General features: G+C 41.7%; 4 protein-coding genes across 5 annotated transcripts; 1 reads left to right on the top strand and 3 right to left on the bottom strand.

Annotated features, from left to right (window-relative positions):
• Positions 1-556: 556 nt before the first annotated feature.
• tomt (transmembrane O-methyltransferase) lies at positions 557-2175 on the bottom strand. The gene is made up of 4 exons (XM_062386802.1): positions 1914-2175; positions 1629-1825; positions 1317-1439; positions 557-1021 (listed from the first exon to the last, which is right to left on the bottom strand). The coding sequence occupies exons 1-4, from the start codon at positions 2173-2175 to the stop codon at positions 824-826; spliced, it is 780 nt and encodes a 259-aa protein (XP_062242786.1). The 3' UTR covers positions 557-823.
• Positions 2176-3509: 1334 nt separating this feature from the next.
• Positions 3510-9171, bottom strand: sfrp2l (secreted frizzled-related protein 2 like). Of its 2 annotated transcripts, XM_062385704.1 has the most exons (4): positions 9127-9171; positions 6227-6813; positions 4833-4913; positions 3510-4690 (listed from the first exon to the last, which is right to left on the bottom strand). In XM_062385704.1, exons 2-4 carry the CDS (start codon positions 6741-6743, stop codon positions 4275-4277), a joined length of 1014 nt encoding a protein of 337 aa, XP_062241688.1. In that variant the 5' UTR covers positions 6744-6813; positions 9127-9171; the 3' UTR covers positions 3510-4274. The 2 variants fall into 2 exon arrangements, with proteins under 2 accessions (XP_062241688.1, XP_062241687.1); XM_062385703.1 differs by lacking the exon at positions 9127-9171 and having other exon boundaries at positions 6227-6878.
• A 77-nt stretch (positions 9172-9248) lies between these two features.
• On the top strand, positions 9249-13940 carry lamtor1 (late endosomal/lysosomal adaptor, MAPK and MTOR activator 1). Its single transcript, XM_062385706.1, has 5 exons — positions 9249-9442; positions 10560-10702; positions 10819-10896; positions 11561-11684; positions 12021-13940. The coding sequence occupies exons 1-5, from the start codon at positions 9401-9403 to the stop codon at positions 12111-12113; spliced, it is 480 nt and encodes a 159-aa protein (XP_062241690.1). The 5' UTR covers positions 9249-9400; the 3' UTR covers positions 12114-13940.
• Positions 13941-14061: 121 nt separating this feature from the next.
• Positions 14062-16867, bottom strand: lrrc51 (leucine rich repeat containing 51). Its single transcript, XM_062385705.1, has 5 exons — positions 16792-16867; positions 16474-16552; positions 15565-15770; positions 15290-15438; positions 14062-14386 (listed from the first exon to the last, which is right to left on the bottom strand). Exons 2-5 carry the CDS (start codon positions 16523-16525, stop codon positions 14254-14256), a joined length of 540 nt encoding a protein of 179 aa, XP_062241689.1. The 5' UTR covers positions 16526-16552; positions 16792-16867; the 3' UTR covers positions 14062-14253.
• Between the last annotated feature and the right edge of the window lie 696 nt (positions 16868-17563).

The raw sequence follows: 17563 nt of genomic DNA, 5'->3' as shown, positions 1-17563 counted from the left end.
TGAAAAGTGCCTGCACATTGTTGGGTGAAAAACGAATAAAAATAAAAAAAATCTAAAAAACAAACTAAAAAGACTGCGTGAAATGGTTTCGAAGATCGAATTGTGAAAGTTAAGTTACAAAGCTGGTTTTACCGCAATGAGTCAAACAGAACGGTTGCATTTGAGAAGATTCAGGGAGCGTAGTGGCGTGGGTGGCGCTCCCTGTGGCCCAGGGAGCGCATTTCTCCGCGCTGGTTCAGGGGTAAATGATGCTGGTCTTCACAGGTGACTGACCGTCGCAAGCCTGTAGCCGACGACCCCCCCCCTCACAGGAGATTTGTGCCGCCCTCTTGGCATTTTGGGCCCTAGGCAACCGCCTATGTCGCCTGTACCAGGAGCCGCCCCTGACTTGAACACTTACATTTTAAACTTTTACATAACGGAAATATACAAATGTATATATCTTTGCTGTGATAGTTGTTGTTTTTTCCCCTAAATTTGGCAGGTACTATATGTTTAGATAGAAATAAGCTTTTTCTTCTGACATTAGTCTTTAATGGAAAGCTGACAGGCAGTATTATCAAGTGACAAAGATCATCTCTTTTGTTTTTACATTTGTTGCCCAGGGGAGGGCGCTGTCTGAGTGGAGTTGAGATCTATAAAAGTTGATTCTCCAGTTTTCAGGTGAATGCGACTTTTCTTTTGCAAAAAAATGTACAGTTATCTTTACAATCACATTCTTCATCAAAGACAGTTTTAACATCAGGTTCACCATCATCATTTCATCCCTTCCCTCTCCAAAATATGTATCTGTGTAATAGTGTGATTTGCCAGTCTGCATCGTTTACTTGATTCCCTGGTAGACCAGCTCAGCCATGCCATCCCTGATGCCCTTGCTGTACTCCAGCATGGCCCGGTGGATCTTCCACTCATAAAGGCCGCTCTTACGAATGTGTCTGAGGAACTTTGGCGCCCCGGGAAACAGCACGTTGTCCGCCACGATCATAGACCCTTTCCCCAGCAGACCAGAGCCCTCCAGCATCTGTAACACACACGGAGGCAGTATCATGTAAATGTGGGGGTTGACTATGTCGCTAAACTTTACTCTTCATCTTCTGTATTATAATAATCAATATGTATATACACAACTTTTTGGCTGGTTTCCTTCCAACCAGCTCTCGTTTAAGAAAAAGAGAACCAGGCAGAGAGGAAGGCCATTTTTTAAAAATGTTAAGTCAGTTAAATTCAGATGTATGGAGAGTTTTAGATTTTGTAACACTGGAAGATATTCAAAGGCAAGGGATTGTATGTCCTTTCAAATGATTTTTGATCGTGACCTGCAGATCAGGACAGTAGGATTTCTTCCAATGGTCCATGAAGACGAAATCCAGACGCTCCAAACCGTAGTCAGACCGCAGCCGAGGGATGACTTCATCTGATGGATTCACAATGAGCTCCACCTTGAGAGCACAGCATGAAGGTGTCAATGATGTAGTACATTCCATATTAAATATGAAACTACACAAAAAAAGGACAGGTGATGGCGTGTATAGGTCTTATTAGGCTTCTGTGAAAAGGCCTACAGTACACAGAGTGCATTAATAAACAGTGAGGTGCTGTAAATAGGTCAAATATATCTGCTGCCTCACTGTGTCGTCATCAAATCCTGCCAGCCGGACGATTTTCTCTGCGATAGCGGCATTCCTCTGGTCCATCTCGATGCTGTAGAGCCTGGCGCCCAGGGGCAGAGCTCGGGCGATCCGCACCGTGCTGTACCCGCAGTGGGCCCCCAGCTCCAGCACAGTCAAAGGACTCTGGTTCATCAGCAGCCGGTCCAGGACCTTCCCTGGAACCCCAAAAAAAACACCCACATCAGCAAAATGTAGACCTCTAAAGCACGTTTTAATAAACAAATATTCGAGTGTATCATCCACCTTTCTTAGGCCCAATGTTGCTGATGAACTCCACCTTGCTGCACCAGGCGTCGAAGGCGTCCAGGATGCTTTCAGGGTCTCCGGGGATGGCATGAGTAAGAACGTACTGGTAGACCCGTTCCTCTCGACTCAGACCAGTCGTACAGTCCTTCCATATCCTGTACAGGACGGCCCGATAGAACAGCACAAAGTAGTAACGGTACCTGATGAGCAGTGTCAGCAGGAGGGGGATGAAGGCCAGAGCGATGGCAGGAGACACCATTCTAACTTACACAGAGAAAAACACACACACATAGAAGAGGATTCATAAAACAGTAATATGGGTTAGGGTTAGGGTTAGAAGGCAGAGAGTTGTTTTTGGAAAATGTTATACCACTAATTCACTGAAGGCTTGTGTTTTATAGAGTATCTATATTTTAACTTTGCTATACACTGTTGTATTTAAAAGCAACTGAAGTTTCATTCTCTGTAGAAACTTGACATTATATAAATAGATAATATTGTTTGGAAATATCAGTCGTTCTACTGATCATACACATGCTTAGCCGTGTCTTCCTGTTGAAAAAGGAGCTGTCGAATTAAACGGAACATGGTTCTACGTATTTTGCTGGAAGTAAAAGTATTTTGTCATATGAATAAAACAAAACTAGTCACCAGTCTTGACCTGCTTCTGGGAGACTTTGGTTAGATAAAAAAAAACTAGAACCACTTAAAGATCTTCCCTTAATGCAGGATAAATAAATATAATTTGTGTAACACAAGTACTTTGGGCTATTGTAAGACCATTGTTTGAGTGAGAGTCTTATTCATAGTGTAAGGTTTACCTGAAATGACACACAATTAATAAGATAAGCATTTTGAGAGGAATGTTCTCTCACTCTAAATTACATGACAAGATCTGCGCATATAGAAGCGACCAGGCTTCAGACCTGCAGTGACCGTGCTGCCTCTCTCTGCCTCAGGTAACTGGAGACTCCACACACAACAGATGCTGTATCAATATATTTGCATCAACATGAACTGTCTCTCCCATAAAAACGGACAAACTCACCTGGTTTCTAACAAGCTTGTGGAAGCGGAGCAGCTGCAGTGAGGTTAGCAAAGAGGAGCGTGGCACTGAGGTGAGAAAGACAGAGAAGTGTGTGTGTGTGTGTCTGTGGAAGAGAAGGTAAGAGACCTGAGCGTATAAATAATTTATGTATCATGCATGACAGTGTATGTCCTGTAGTTAGTTACATATAACAGCTATTAGAGCCGGTGTCAGTGTTGCTCTTAAACATCAGTTTTCATTATTTTGGATAAAACACACATTTGGGGTTCCTCAGCTGAATAAAGCCGACACAGTGAAACAGAGGGAGGCATCGTGAAACAGACACTTGATATATCAAGAAAACTTCAATAGGTGTGTGTCTGTGTGGAGTCGCATGGAGTCCAATTTCTTTTGCTGAGTCATGTCGGAAAGAGCAGGAAAAAACACTCGAACACAAAGATAAAAATAATTTATGGACTCGTAGCTAATGTCACACATATTTTTTAATTAAAGCTTATTTCGATTAAGAAAAATGTATCAACTTTTTAAGTAAAAGCAGTGCCAGATTCGTCTTAGGTCAAAATAAATACAATAAAATGCAAAAATAGACGCCAAACCCAAATTTAAATGATTTATTGTACAAAACACACTTCCTGTCCTGTCTGTATATTCAGCCCTCTCGTCTTTCTGCTGCTGTGAAACAATATTATACAATAACAGTCAATGATAAACACACTGGCGTATAACAGAATTATAGTTTTGTGATAGTATAGGTAGTACAGTATAAGAAAAACAATTATCATTACAGGAGTAACAATTACACTGCTCCACCTTGTGTATGATGAATAGAAAACATGTTGAGATTTGACTTGTTTCAAAACCATTAAGTCTCTTCTATATACACAAATTTACACAAAAATACAAGAAAAAATAGACACAATTTCGAATTGAATTGGTCTGATAGGCCTTGGCGGTGGTTTGCGGCGTACCGAGTGCCATTCTAGTTGATTATGTGGCTTTTTAAGTTAATCAGGAACAATTCATCAAGGAAGTAGCCTGTATGCACATTTACAAATGTTTATGAACTTTCAACAGTGTTTTGTTTACATGTTTTCTAAAAACCTGTTCTTATGTGATTCATTTTAAAGACTATTGTCTCCGCCAAGGAGGTTATGTTTGTTCTGGATCTAGTGTTTTCATCGGGTGTTGGGTTTTTCTGGTAACAAATAGGAAAGAAACCTTTCACTTTCCCCAGTGTGTAGTTGAGATAATGTGGATTCAGTCAGGTAGGCCACAGATAATGTGGACTGGCCGGACGGCAGTCGTTGACCCTACACCTCAGGACAGGGATGCTTGAGTAGAGCTCTGATGAACTTCTTCAACTCCTTGTCCCCTCTGGTCCACCTCACCAGTCGAGTCAGCACCAGCCTTCCCTCCTCAGCCTGAGACAGGGCAAGGAACAGTCCATTCGGGGGCCCATTCCCCTCCTTCCCTACTTTAGCTTGTCCTTTATCCATTTGCTCCTCTTCCACCTGCTGGTCTTGGTTGGTGCCTGCAGAGTCTAGACCAGGACACGTACAGGTGCCTCCTTCTTGCAACCACAAAGCATTGTGAGCCATGGCGCCTCCGATCCCTTCTGCCCTCTCCGCTCCTCCCCCTGCCCACCTCAGGATGCGGCTGCGGGCCGTCGGCACCAGCTGACGGTCCCCCCCCACCGTCGACACACTGCCCAGACGCATCTTAAATGCTGCGACAGAGACAGAGAGGGTTCAATCGAACAGGTGTGATTTCAGACACATTGTAAAACAAACTCTGTGATTAGATCATCTGTTTCGTGAGAAGTTTATGCTACGGGATTTATTTCGTAATCCACATTTGTTTGTTCTCACCATATGGACTGTGGCAGAAGTTCTCCTGGATGTCTGCCTCTCCTTCAGCAGCCAGACTACAGGCCTCACAGATAACACTCCCTGGGGAAGTGATAAGAGAGATTAGATGAGTGATGCGAGCGTCTGCAGTAGGGATGTAAAAGAAAATCTCAAAGGTGGGAGGGAACAGATGGAGCAGAAACTCCAGGCTAAATTCACGCAAAACTAGTAGAAATAATTTAGAATAAAACTGTGATCTCCAGAATAGAAATTTTGACCCCATATCTCTGCCTTTTCAACTAAAACCTGATTGATTTACGCAGATGATGAAGGTAGAAGAATTGTGACTAGGGCATGCAGTCTGTTGAGCCAGACATGTCATACTATAAAACCTGTCAGTGCTCTGTAAGGGAGAAATGCTCCATATTATAAAGCTTTATCTTGATCTTACTGGTGTTTCTGGCTTCTTAGCAGCAGAAATAAGCTCTGACATGTTTCGGATGAGGTAATACCAGTTAATGATGTGATGGCTAATATACTGTAATTTGTGCATTGTGCAAAAATATGCAGTGCCTTCAGGGGTAATGATATAATTGTGTGGTGCTCTTGGAGAGTGGAAAAGTACACATTTCCCCCCTCCCAAGTCTAGCTCACATTTTTGTTAGGAAATGTTGTATAATTAATCAAAGTTTGAAGCTCGTAGAAACAGGAGTCCCAACAAAACAACACTGCAAATTTGTGAGGCGCCACAAGCCAATCAGCCTGGTTTAATCCTTCACAATGCATCTTTTTATAATCTTATATGTCTTTAAGTATAATCTTAATCTCAGAAACAAAGTGGCCTACAATCTAAATACTCAAGTACATTAAAGTATCTGAAGAGTTATGTTAAGTCAGCACCACTGCATTATCACTGTTAAAACATAGCTTGATGTTGACAGTGTTGTTGATGGAAAGGCGTTGTTGGGTTAGGGTTAGGGTTGGCCATGAAGCAGCACAGAAAGCAGCTCAGAAAGTGTCATGAGTGAAACATGTAATTAGAGCTGCAATGATTAGTTGACTAATTGATTAGTTGAGTTGATTCGGCAACTCTTTAGAATGACTGATTAAACATTTCAAACGTTTTTTTATGAGAGTGCAAAATACTTTCAGCTTCTTTTGTGTAATTTTTTGCTATATAAGACATCGTGTTTGATTTGAAGTAACTGTGATGAGAACTTTTCACACTCATGTATTTAACATCTGAACAGTTTATAGACCAAATGATTAATCGATTATAGTCAATAATCAGTTGATTAGAGATGATCTCTGGTTGCCAACCTACTTTTAGTCTGTAGAAACGATTAATCGATTATAGACAGTAATCCCTGACGATCTACTCTGGTCGGTAGAAACCACCACCGACCATCACTGACCTTTCAGCGTCTGCTCGTGCTTCACCTCCTCCTCGGTCCGCCCCTCGCGATCTCCGGTTGCCGGGATACACAGCTCGGTCGCGCGCGGGAACCGGCTGCAGTTGAACATCTCGGGCCACGGGAACCCGAACGCGCTCATCACGGGCACGCAGCCGTCGCGCACGGCCTCGCACAGGGCCCTGCAGGGGCTGACGGGCCCGGCGAGCTCCGGCAGACACACCGGGGCGAACAGCGAGCACAGGAACTTCTTGGTGTCCCGGTGGCACAGCTTGGAGACGAGCGGCAGCCAGGCCGCCGACTGCTGCTGGGCCTCCCGCAGCGAGTCGTGGCCCAGCAGGTTGGGGACCCGCATGTGCCTGTAGCCGATCCCGTGGCACAGAGACAGGGTGCTGGGGATGGGTTTGCACACCGAGCGCACCGACGAACTGAAGCCGAGAGACTGCGGCCCCATCTGGACTGGAACCACCGTGTCAGAGGCTCCGCAGAGCACAACGAGGCCGAGCAGCAACACACTCATGTTAGTTGATCCGCAGGGAGAAGAGGGGGGTCTGCGGAGCTGCTCCTCCGTCTGCCGGGGCTCGATCGGCCTGTAGGTGTAAACAAAGAGGTGTGGAGGAAACGGGGGGTAAATGAGAGGGCAGGCGCCTCCCAGTCATCATCATAACTCCGGCCCATCTGACTGGCGTCTGCCTCCACACCTCGCTGCAGAGTCAGGGGGGCGCACTGTGTTTCTGCACTCATGTTGGGTAAACTGGGAACTGTGCTCCAGGGTGCAGTGTAGGGCAGAGTGCAGACATAACACATGTCTGTATGAACAAATGTTCCAGACTCCTCATGTTGAAAACAAGCCACTCTGTCTCCATCCGGTCATATACTGACTTCGATCAGTAGACTGATTGTTCCTATTTCTGGATAAGATAAGTTAAAATGAGATGAGATGAGGTCAAAAAAAAAATACTATAAAAAAGGGATAAAATGAGATTAGATAACTAAGACAAGTGTCAATTAGGTGTTGTATTCTGTATTCATTACAAAATATGAATACCATGATAAGTACTTGGAGCAAAAACGTAAATACTCTGTTGATTCATTATCACGTTAATCAGTATTATCTTCAAGTTTTAAGGTTGGATTAGGGGAGAAATATTTCTATAGAGTTTGTTTGGGTTTGAAGGAAATGAGTCCAAAGTAATTCATGGGATTTTCTATGCACCCCCGCACAATAAAGGGTGTTTCTGAGTTTTGAAAAACATTACATGTGAGTACTGTGACATCATGGAATGGAAATTTAGTGCAACTTCAGCACTATGTGTGCTGATCTGTCATCATCCTCAGCCGGAGGGTGTCACAGACCCTTTCTTCTTTTTCAATGGAGACTGCCACATGTGCAGCAACAAGCCTCATCCTGTTGCCCTCACCCCTCTGCTGCTGCTGTCGAATTCATTTTGCTCAGTTGCGTAGCCTATCATTAATTTAGACAGCTCGCATTTGATTAAGTATTTGCAATTTTTTTGGTAGATTCTATTTTCCTGAAGTTGACGGTGGCTCCTATTGCTTACAATGTAATTTCCTAGAACCCAGGATCTAGTTTCAATAGTTTGCAGTCGTCTGACTGACACAACTTTGTTTGAGATCTTGCACATTAAGAACAAAAACACTTATAGTCTTTGAAGGTTGAGTCTCTAGGATTTAGTCCAGAAGTTGAAACCAGACGAATACCCCCTGCCCCACCTTCCCCTTCCAGAGTCAAGTAGGAATCTGCAATGGCTTCGGGTAACGTAAAAAGAGCCAGTGTTTGGTTTGTTTCCTTTGGGCTATACTGTAGAAACATATAAGGGACATAGTTAAAGGTCATGACCATGCAGAATTTCTTTAATTTCGGTGTTTACGCACTAATGGAAACAATATAATAAATTCTTCACATTGGACCTTTAAGATGTTATGCAGCCTGTATTCAAACACTTGTGTTATAAAGATGGCTGAGGGTCTGATGACAATGTTTCCATGATGTGAAATATATGAATGTGAAATTTACTTAGCACTTCTTGGACTCTTCCGTCCCTATTTTTCCTTAACTATGATCTGTATATGTATCTACTATTTATTTTATATTTCACTTACTTGCTTGTACATAATGTTAATATCATATATTTATCATTGCTTTGTAATCTTTACTGTCGTTGTATGCAGGATAAAGACACACATATACCTGGCAGATAATTCTGTATGAATGGGGAAATGAAACTGGTTGTGTGAGAGAGTTCTGCAGTCTCCAGGAAATCAGCACCCGTCACTTGGAGCTGGGAAGTTTCAGTGTTTTCTGGTTGTCAAGAATTGGTTGTTCAAGAGTTGAGGGTACAATAATAAGATCAGTATGGAGTGGAATTAATAGAATATGCTTCATGATCATCCCCACATTATTAAGCAGCTACATCAAACTTTTGAAATTATGATTGGTTTCACTGAACTTAATGTGATTATAAGTTTGATGCTACTCAAGGTTTTTTTTTTTAGATTAACCAAATTCAACCGGCTCCTGTACGTTTCATTACAATTATCGGAGGAAATATGTTTTTGATACTAATGGACACTAAAAGTTGGAGAAATCCCAAGTAATACACATGCGAACAGGTTAAGCAGGCCAAAAGGTGAGTTCACTGTCTGAGTCCGGACGACCCAGAAGCTCCTGAAGAAGGCTACTTCCTGGAGTCAGTATAAACTCTACTGGTATCAAACTCAGAAATACCAGTAGAAAGTAATCATTCTTTCATTTGGGGCCTGAACAAGTTCCCCCCCAAAATAAACAGAGTTTACTCGAGCAGTTTTCTTAGATGCCCCTGAATCTTAATCACATTTGATTTTTCATTTACTTCCTCTTCTTCACTAATCTATATACTTACAAACGCTCACGTTCGAATTTCCATCCCCCTCACGTGACGATGGCCAGAACCGCTTCTGAAGAACCGGAAGTGGCGGCATGTGTTGTTGCACCACCTCCGCTGTCATGTGATAGCTCGTCCGCTGTTGACAGTGGGTTTCCTACCTCTGGATGAAGCTGGAACAGAGTCGCGCCGTGGAGAAGTTGCATGTTTCCTGAGGAGGAGAACACACGGCTGGTTTCTGACGGAGAACAGCGGAGCTGGGCTTGTGTCGCTTCGGCCCTCGGACGCTGCCATGGGTTGCTGTTACAGCAGCGAGAACGAGACCACAGAGCAGGTAGCTGTTAGCTGCTAGCCGCTAGCTGGCTAACACTGTCCTGTTACATACAGTAATGCTGATCAAGAAGCTGTTAGCTGCTAACTGGCTAACACTGTCCCGTTAAAATAGTACAGCTGATCCAGAAACACTCGGTGTGCAGTGGTTTTAGTCATCGAAAATGCTTCGTGCATAAAGGTCACTATTAGAGAAGGGGCCGAGGTTTGTAATAGACTTTTCTTTGGAAGGATAAGTGACAGTAAAATCAGTTTGAGCTAACTGGCCCAAGCCTTCGGGTTTGGCCCTGTGCTAAGCAGCTTCAGAAGTTGCCAACTAAAATAAAGAATATGCATAGATGAAGAAGAGCTAAGGACCTGCGTGTGTAGAATTAGAACTAAACATATGACAACTTGTTTTCTGCACGATCTTAAGATCATGGCAGTTTATTACTTTTTGTGAAAGCGATCTGCAAAGGGAAGTGCTGATCCACTGCTAAGTTACTTAACACCCAGTTGTGACATTAAGATGCACACTGACAACAGAAGCAACTAATGTTCAGGGTGCCATGTTGTTCTATGTTTCATCCCTCTCTATTTTTAATTTAAGGAAACAATTCAAGGTTTTCCCTAATGCTGAATAGTTTCCTCATTTTCAGTTCATCCTAACAACAGCAGGAGCACAGTGGAAACAAACACTCAAACTAGTCTGTAATTCCCAATTAACATGATCTGTAAATGCAGTTTACCTCAGCAAGACTTGTTTGTTCAAATCTCTGTGAACTTGATTCGTTCTAGTGATTCAGTTAGAAGTCCCAGTACCATTTAGTGTATGATTACTTTAAGCTGTTTTTCTGGCCTAGTTCTACATAGAGATGGTGAATAGTTGTCTACGTTGTATTATACTATTCATTTGATACTGTCAATGTTCTCTGAGTGGAAGAACCTGACCGAAAACAAGTTCTATAAGCCTTGTAATGTTACAAATATTAAATTGGGTAATTTGATAGTCTCAACTATCATGATATCATGATACTAAATTCTACACACTGAACCTTTTAATGTAATGCTGAATTAGTCTGTTGTTACTGTATTGTGTTTTTTAACTTTAACATGTTCAAATGCCATGTAAAATGCTCTAGGACCCTGAACGCAAGCCACTGATCCCCCACCCCAACCCAATCAGCAAACCCCCAAATGGGACCGACTGGATCACCACCACTGTCCCGTCAGCGCGGACAGATGAACAGGCCCTCCTTACATCCATCCTCCACAAGACGGCCCAGTAAGATGCTCACCTGTGCAACCATGGATGAGGCAGATTCAGTGTGTCTTCTCTGATAATAAAGCGGTAAATCAACTGGTCTCTAAATAAACCTGCCATTGTTTCCTCTCTGTCAGGAACATCATCGATGTCTCAGCAGCTGACTCTGTCATGATGGAGCAGCATGAATACATGGACAAAGCTCGACAATACAGGTACGAGACTGGGCAGCTGGGTAATAGTTGTTATGGAAGGTTGTTGCTCTTCTGAAGTGTTTTTTCCCCCCCCCTCCTGTATATGGCATGGGTGTGGATGACTTCAAGTAAATATGAGCCATATCATCATAAGGTTCTAAGTTGATAAAATATCAAGCTTCTATATGAACTTGTTGAGATGCTTTAAGGAGATTTGAATTGTGTTGTATCCCATCAATTGAAAGACTAGAACAAAAGTAATTTCAACTTTGGACTTTTAGATAATTTAGATACCAGTAGACAACTCTACAGTATATCCAGAAGCATATCAATGTTAGTGGGTGCACTTGTGGTGGTTGGAAAGAACAAAATGTTGCAAATTGTGATTTACTTAAACCCAACTTCTCAAGAAGTCAATGAGGGAAGTGATTGAACAAAAAAACAAAAATGGATTTCCCCTCAAGTATCACATTTTAGCTCAGATCCGGTGACACCTAGTGGCAGTTGGATGATTTCTACCAAACAGCTACGTTTAGGCCATAATATGAGTTCAGATTAAACAGGGCCTCAGGACAACAATCAGGTTTAAGAGACAAGGTGATGTGTTTGATTGTCTTATAAACATAAACTCTGAACTGCATCTCAACAGCCCAGCTAAACTTCTACTTATCTTTTCTTTTTCCAGTACGAAGCTGGCTGTGTTGAGCAGCAGTCTGTCCCAGAAGAAAGCGCTCACTCTGCCCTCCCTCACCAGCCAGCCCCACCAAGTGCTTGCTAGTGACCTGGTGCCATACTCAGATGTTCAGCAGGTAATCATACTCTGCAGCCCCCACAGAAGTTATGTTGGCATATACTTCTAGGGCTCGCATTGCTCCTTGACATGTGCTACATTCCTGGAGGCTAAATCAATCACCAGAGAAATGCCCCTTTGCAAACAGTGTGCTACAAGTGCAGCTGTGCGGCATTTTAGTGTGAAGGCGTGTGTCTTAATGTTTGGATCTAAAATAGATCTTAATAATATCTGATGCCCTTCTGGGGCTGCTATTTTTGTACTGCCTGTTATCGTGTCGATCAGATGTGATGGGAATTTGAGTTTTTATTGTTGACACACTCCACATGAACTCAGTCTCCCTCTTTCTTTGCAGGTATCCAAGATCGCAGCCTATGCTTACAGTGCAATCTCTCAAATCAAAGTGGATGCTAAAGAAGAACTGGTGGTCCAATTTGCCATTCCCTGATTCTGCGACTCTGGCCTGCATTTTTGTTCCTCCCATCCCGCTCTCTCTGCGTCACTTCTGCATCCTCATCCTTTTATTAAAGCCTCTTGGTCCTTGTGCTCTTTTAGCTAGGCCTCTAACAAAGACAGAGTTGATGTAGGATTGGCACACTGTGGCTGTCCATTAGTGTACTTAATTATGGGTCAAATACAAATTGTCATCACAGGCCACTGGGGTGTGATCTCCTATCTACTACAGCAAGACCGCATCTGTGTGTAAGTGTGGATCAAAGGCTTTGTCAGAACCAGTTGTGGAAAAAAAAAATCATTCATCCTGCTCTATCGTTTTAAATAGTTGTTTCATTGTCTTTATTTTGTTAGTTTCCCCTTGCCTGCACTTAGGCAAGCAATGCTAGCTCTATACCCCAGACTGTTATCCAGAGGCATGGAAGAATGTGCTGTATATTCATCCTGGATAGAGCTGAAGGATTTTTGGCACAATGCATTGGCTTTTGCTGTATATACTTGTATACAATCTCCAATGAAACAAGAGAAACGATTCATCTCTGTGGCATGGAATAATGGGAATCATCTAAGTCAGATAGGTGTAAGTGCAGTGGTCGAGTAATTAAACTCTTTACCAGGATAAAGAAAATGAAACAGATGCACACTGCTCATTCCTCAGTGTTTTTCCTCGCACAGCAGGACGTGTGTTTAAAGTATCAGAACGAAAAAGTGAGAATATTAGTTTTACTATTGAGTTTCAGATGTCATTATAATTTTAAAGGTCGTACTACGGCAGTCCTGATGTTCACTTGTAAGATCAAACCTCCCACAGTAATCTGGTGTCACTGCATCAACAGGAAACCGCGAACAAACCTGACCTGAGTAACTTTATTGACATTTCTCTGTTATCATTTGTAAAGATGCCAGTGAAACAGGTTGAATTGGAAATAAATCCACTCTGTAATCGGTAGTGTAGTGACCGGTCCATGGCTGGTGTCCTGTGGCGGGTGAGGATCCAAACACAAGCAGGGTGGCTGCTGGGTAGGCCTGCTTACATCACAGGAGTTGGGGCACAAGTTCTCAAGTTTACAGACTGTAATTTGTCCTCGGCAGTTGCCTGGCGTTAAACTTTAAGCTGTTAAATGAAATCTTTCACATATTTACTAGCAGCAGTCATACAGAGATGAAGCCGGGGGCTGTGTGGAGGAGGCAGGGACAGATATCATGAATTCATGCCTTTGTACAGAATTTTTCTGATGGATTGTCTGAAGTTCCTCTTTTTGTAGAGTGTTCATCAGTCAGGAATGGCTCGAGGTCTTGTGACGATAACAAAAACGTTTTTATTAAAACAAAACACTTTTATGGCCTCCAAAGCTTCTTTTTTTTTTGCTGCAGATTGTAATATTAGTGATGAGTTGGTCACAATATTAAGAAACTAACCATTGTAGCAGTGTGTGGGGAGTGTTAACAATCTAAGTACTGCAGCAGATGATCCGAACCCTTTTTTTGTGATTAATTTATTTGTGTTTTAAATGTATAATTGCTCTTTGGAGGAGAGCATGTGACTGTATGCGTGGGCAGGGAGCATGGTGAGCCGCTCTTGACTCTCTAAAGGGATGATCTGCAAGGCTGTGACTATTTCAACCATGCAATTAATTTGAGCTTTTTTTTGTTGTTGCAAGGGGTTTCTTTTTTTTCTGTTTTGTTTGTTACTCAATTGTGTAATACTACCTGAAATATGTTTGTAATATCTTAGGCTAGTTCCAAAAAGTTTTAAAATTTTGTTTTTTTTGTTTGTTTTTTGGGGGGTTTAATTGAATTCATTAAAGACTTTCAACATAAACACTTCTTATTCTTATTCAGTAGAAATTGACATCCATATGCTTATCATTCCTGTTCAGTAGATAGAAGTCAATTACTGTAATATATTTTATTCTTTGTTATAGTAAGATAGTGTTCAAATATTCTACTTACCACCCATGTCTGCAACAATATCATTTAAATGCATGTGAGAGTCAACATTTAAGGATATACTGAATCAACTGGTCATTTCAACAGAAAAGCACGAAGTTACATGTACACAATAAATTATTATTATAATGTTTTTCAAGAGTGGATGTGGAGCACAGGTTACAGCAGGGGAGCTGAGCCAGCAGTCACTCCGGAGGGGGCTTGCTATGTCTGCGGCTGAGGCCATGATGCCAGACAGTTGCCATGACTCGTTCGTGCCGCGTCACGGCACTGAAGTCCATCGTCTTTAACTGAGGCAGAGCAGCAATCACCCGATTCCTTAAAACAGAAAGACACACATTTGTACACTTGTACTTCAGAGTTATTGTACTTGTTATGTGTCTTAACAGAAAAATTCAAAGTGATTGTTGACGATGTTTCTACGTGTGAACTCTTTACAAAACTAGAATGGAAGTCAGTAGATTGTATATACGTTCGCCAGGGCCCAACAGTCCCCTTATGAAACCACAAATAAGTTAGCTAGATTCAGATTTTACACAATCCATGAAATTAATATAATGAATATATACAAACTAAAATGCTGAAAACACCCGTCTTGCAATGTTGAAGAAAGGGGGACGGGGTGAAGACTTATCCACCTCCTTGGTTCAAGGTAATTATTACTGTTGTAGTGGTGCACATGTATACTAGAAAATGAGAAACATCTTATTCAAAAGCTGCATTGATTCATGAGATATCAGCTCACTGCAAAGTTTCCAAAATTTATTGTCATATACACAACAATCACATTCAGCCGTTGCTTGCAATGAAATGCTTGGATCAGAGGCTCTCTTATGGCAATGCTCAGCAGTATCTCTTACTGTTTGCGTGTGTGTGTGTGTGTGAGAGCAGTGTTGCTATGCAGACTAGGACGTGTAATATGAGCTTGATCTGCATCTAAACACCTGTTACAATGTTATGCACCTACAATGTGATCTCACTCTCTTTGCACAAGAGCAGTCTCTCACTCTACAGCTCTGTTATGTTTGACACCAGGAGGTGCTGATATGAGTCTGTTTTTGGTTCTCAGCAAACTGCCGGCTGCTGAGGTCACTATGCTCAATAATATTCATATGAAAAAAGTTTCTCAAAACAATGGTTGTAAAAGTGTCTGACATCAAAACCGAGGCAGGATTTTTGTGTTGTGCGTATTCAAGGTCATTGTTGAAATTCAGACTCCACCTGTAAACTGGGTTGTCTTCTATGGTATTTCCATGTAGAGTGATGGTGAGCAGATGCGGCAGCGATCCCAGTCTGTCGACCTCCGACAGGATAAAAAGGCTGTTGCCGTGAAGATACAGCACACGCAGCTCACGCAGCTCACACAAAACCTGGAACACAAGCGCACATATTGGTCCATAGTGCAGATGCACACACACGTGTTTGTTTACATACACAGCACACTGCATTTCTTTATTGCTGCCAGCTTAGCAACAGGAAGGAAACAGAGAACTCACCTGGTCTATGTGTGTGATTCTGTTGAATGAAAGGTCCAGCCAGGCCAGCTGTAATGGCTCAGCCAGGAAGTGGCTCACAGACACCTGGAGGTCACTGAGGTCAGAGATGTTGTTATTATTAAGACGCAGGGAGCGGCTTTTGTACTTCTTCTCTGAATTTCTCTTTAAAGGTCGCAGACCACTTCTGGGTTCTTCTATCCAGGTATCTGAGACCACAAGAAAAAAATAAATACAGTCAATATTGAGATCACGCATTATATTAATGACTCTGCTTCATGGGCAACTAACTTTTTCTCTCTGATTTTTTAAAGACCTTTCCTCCGACATCGTGTCCAATAACTTCACATACAGAAATATGAGGAATTAGTTGTTTGGCTGTAATGTACACTGATTCAGGGCAAATGCTTTAAGTTTTATGAAAACAAAAAAATCGGTCTGACTTATGATTGGGTATGACGCATCACAATCTAATGTGCCAATACAAGAAAGAATGCTTTACTAACCTTATAGTGATAAAACAGGAAATACAAAATTAAAGAGAGTATGGCTGGGTGATATGCCCAAAAATATATCAAGATAAAGCATTTCATAAGAGTGTTATGTTAAATATTGATAATTCTCTCAATAAATGTCACATTCATATTTCTTTTAAGTTTAAATGCAAATGTTTGCTCCTGGGTGAAGGTTGAAGTTTTTAAACTCTTCTTAATGGACAGAGAATGACACACACTTGTTAAACAGCATAACATTTGACTAATCTGGGGTTGATCATATTATGATATACCTCCTCACTGTTATTACACAATGTATAAGAACTCTTTTTTTAATATACATTTGACTTTATATATTGGACTTAATTACTTATATGGTTTTATTGCCTGGTCCTGAATAAGAGACTGAGTCTATTACCTCCCAGACAGCAGATCCGTTTGTGAGATAAATCCACTGGAGCTCCGTACATGGTCGCACCTAAGAAACATTCACTCACCTGTGGGAGGACAGTGAGAGAGAATTACAGGCAGGTTTCTTAACGGTAACTTAACAAAATAAACCTTTTTAATGGTTTTAACATGCTTCACCATAAAATTCTGTGTATGCTGCACACATGTTTATAAACCATAACACAGGTATTGATCCAACCAAGCCTGAAGAAATCAATCATATCGACTATACTTATAATTATTGGCTTGTCTTAATAAATTCACATGACACATATCGAACACTTACCTACAGTGTGAGGAAGCTGCTGAGCTGGATTTGTTTGCCGCAGTTACCTGTCGGAGAAACAAAGGGTTTCCAAGGAGACACACTGTTTGAAGGCAGCTGCCCTTGTTGACACACTGTTTGGATGCATCTGCCTTTGATTCAACACTGTTTAAAAGCATCTGCCTCTGTTGCCCCACATCACTAATATTGATTAATTTGTGCAAATGCAGATCATAATAGCTAATTTAAAGCATTCAATTATAGCATTGTTCTATTGTAATACCATATTGTGCCAGTGATGGTAAATGTTAACAGTGCAACCTTAAAAAGGGCTACAGAGCTGCAGCAACAGACACAAACAGCAGGTTTTACATGTGTCACTGATAGCAAAGGTATTGTAGTAAGGGTTAAAGTGACTGTTATATTAAAAAATCTTTGAAGTCTACAAGTCACAAATATGAATTGGCTGATGATGCATTAATTTCTCACCATTATCATTTCAGACAGGAGTAAAGTCACAGCAAAATGTTGTCTCATTGAAAAGATAGCAGTGTTCCAGTTTCAGTCAATAAGCATCTGTTCCATTGACATCACTGCCATGTCCCACCACATTCGTGTGTACCAGATTGTTCTACATCATTTTAACATCGGCTCAACTCTCAATCAACATTTTAAAATGATGCCTGGTTAAAGGGTCATTAGACAGAAAAACCCACCATTCCTGTTGGCATCAGAAACTGGTTACATCCCCTTGACATCGTCTTGACATGACTTGACCCGAGACTGTTCTGTT

This window comes from Platichthys flesus, chromosome 4 (assembly GCF_949316205.1).
Source record: "Platichthys flesus chromosome 4, fPlaFle2.1, whole genome shotgun sequence".
Classification (NCBI taxonomy): Eukaryota; Metazoa; Chordata; class Actinopteri; order Pleuronectiformes; family Pleuronectidae; genus Platichthys; species Platichthys flesus.
The sequence above is the reverse complement of the archived record's forward strand: the minus strand, read 5'-3'. Positions and strand labels throughout refer to the sequence as shown.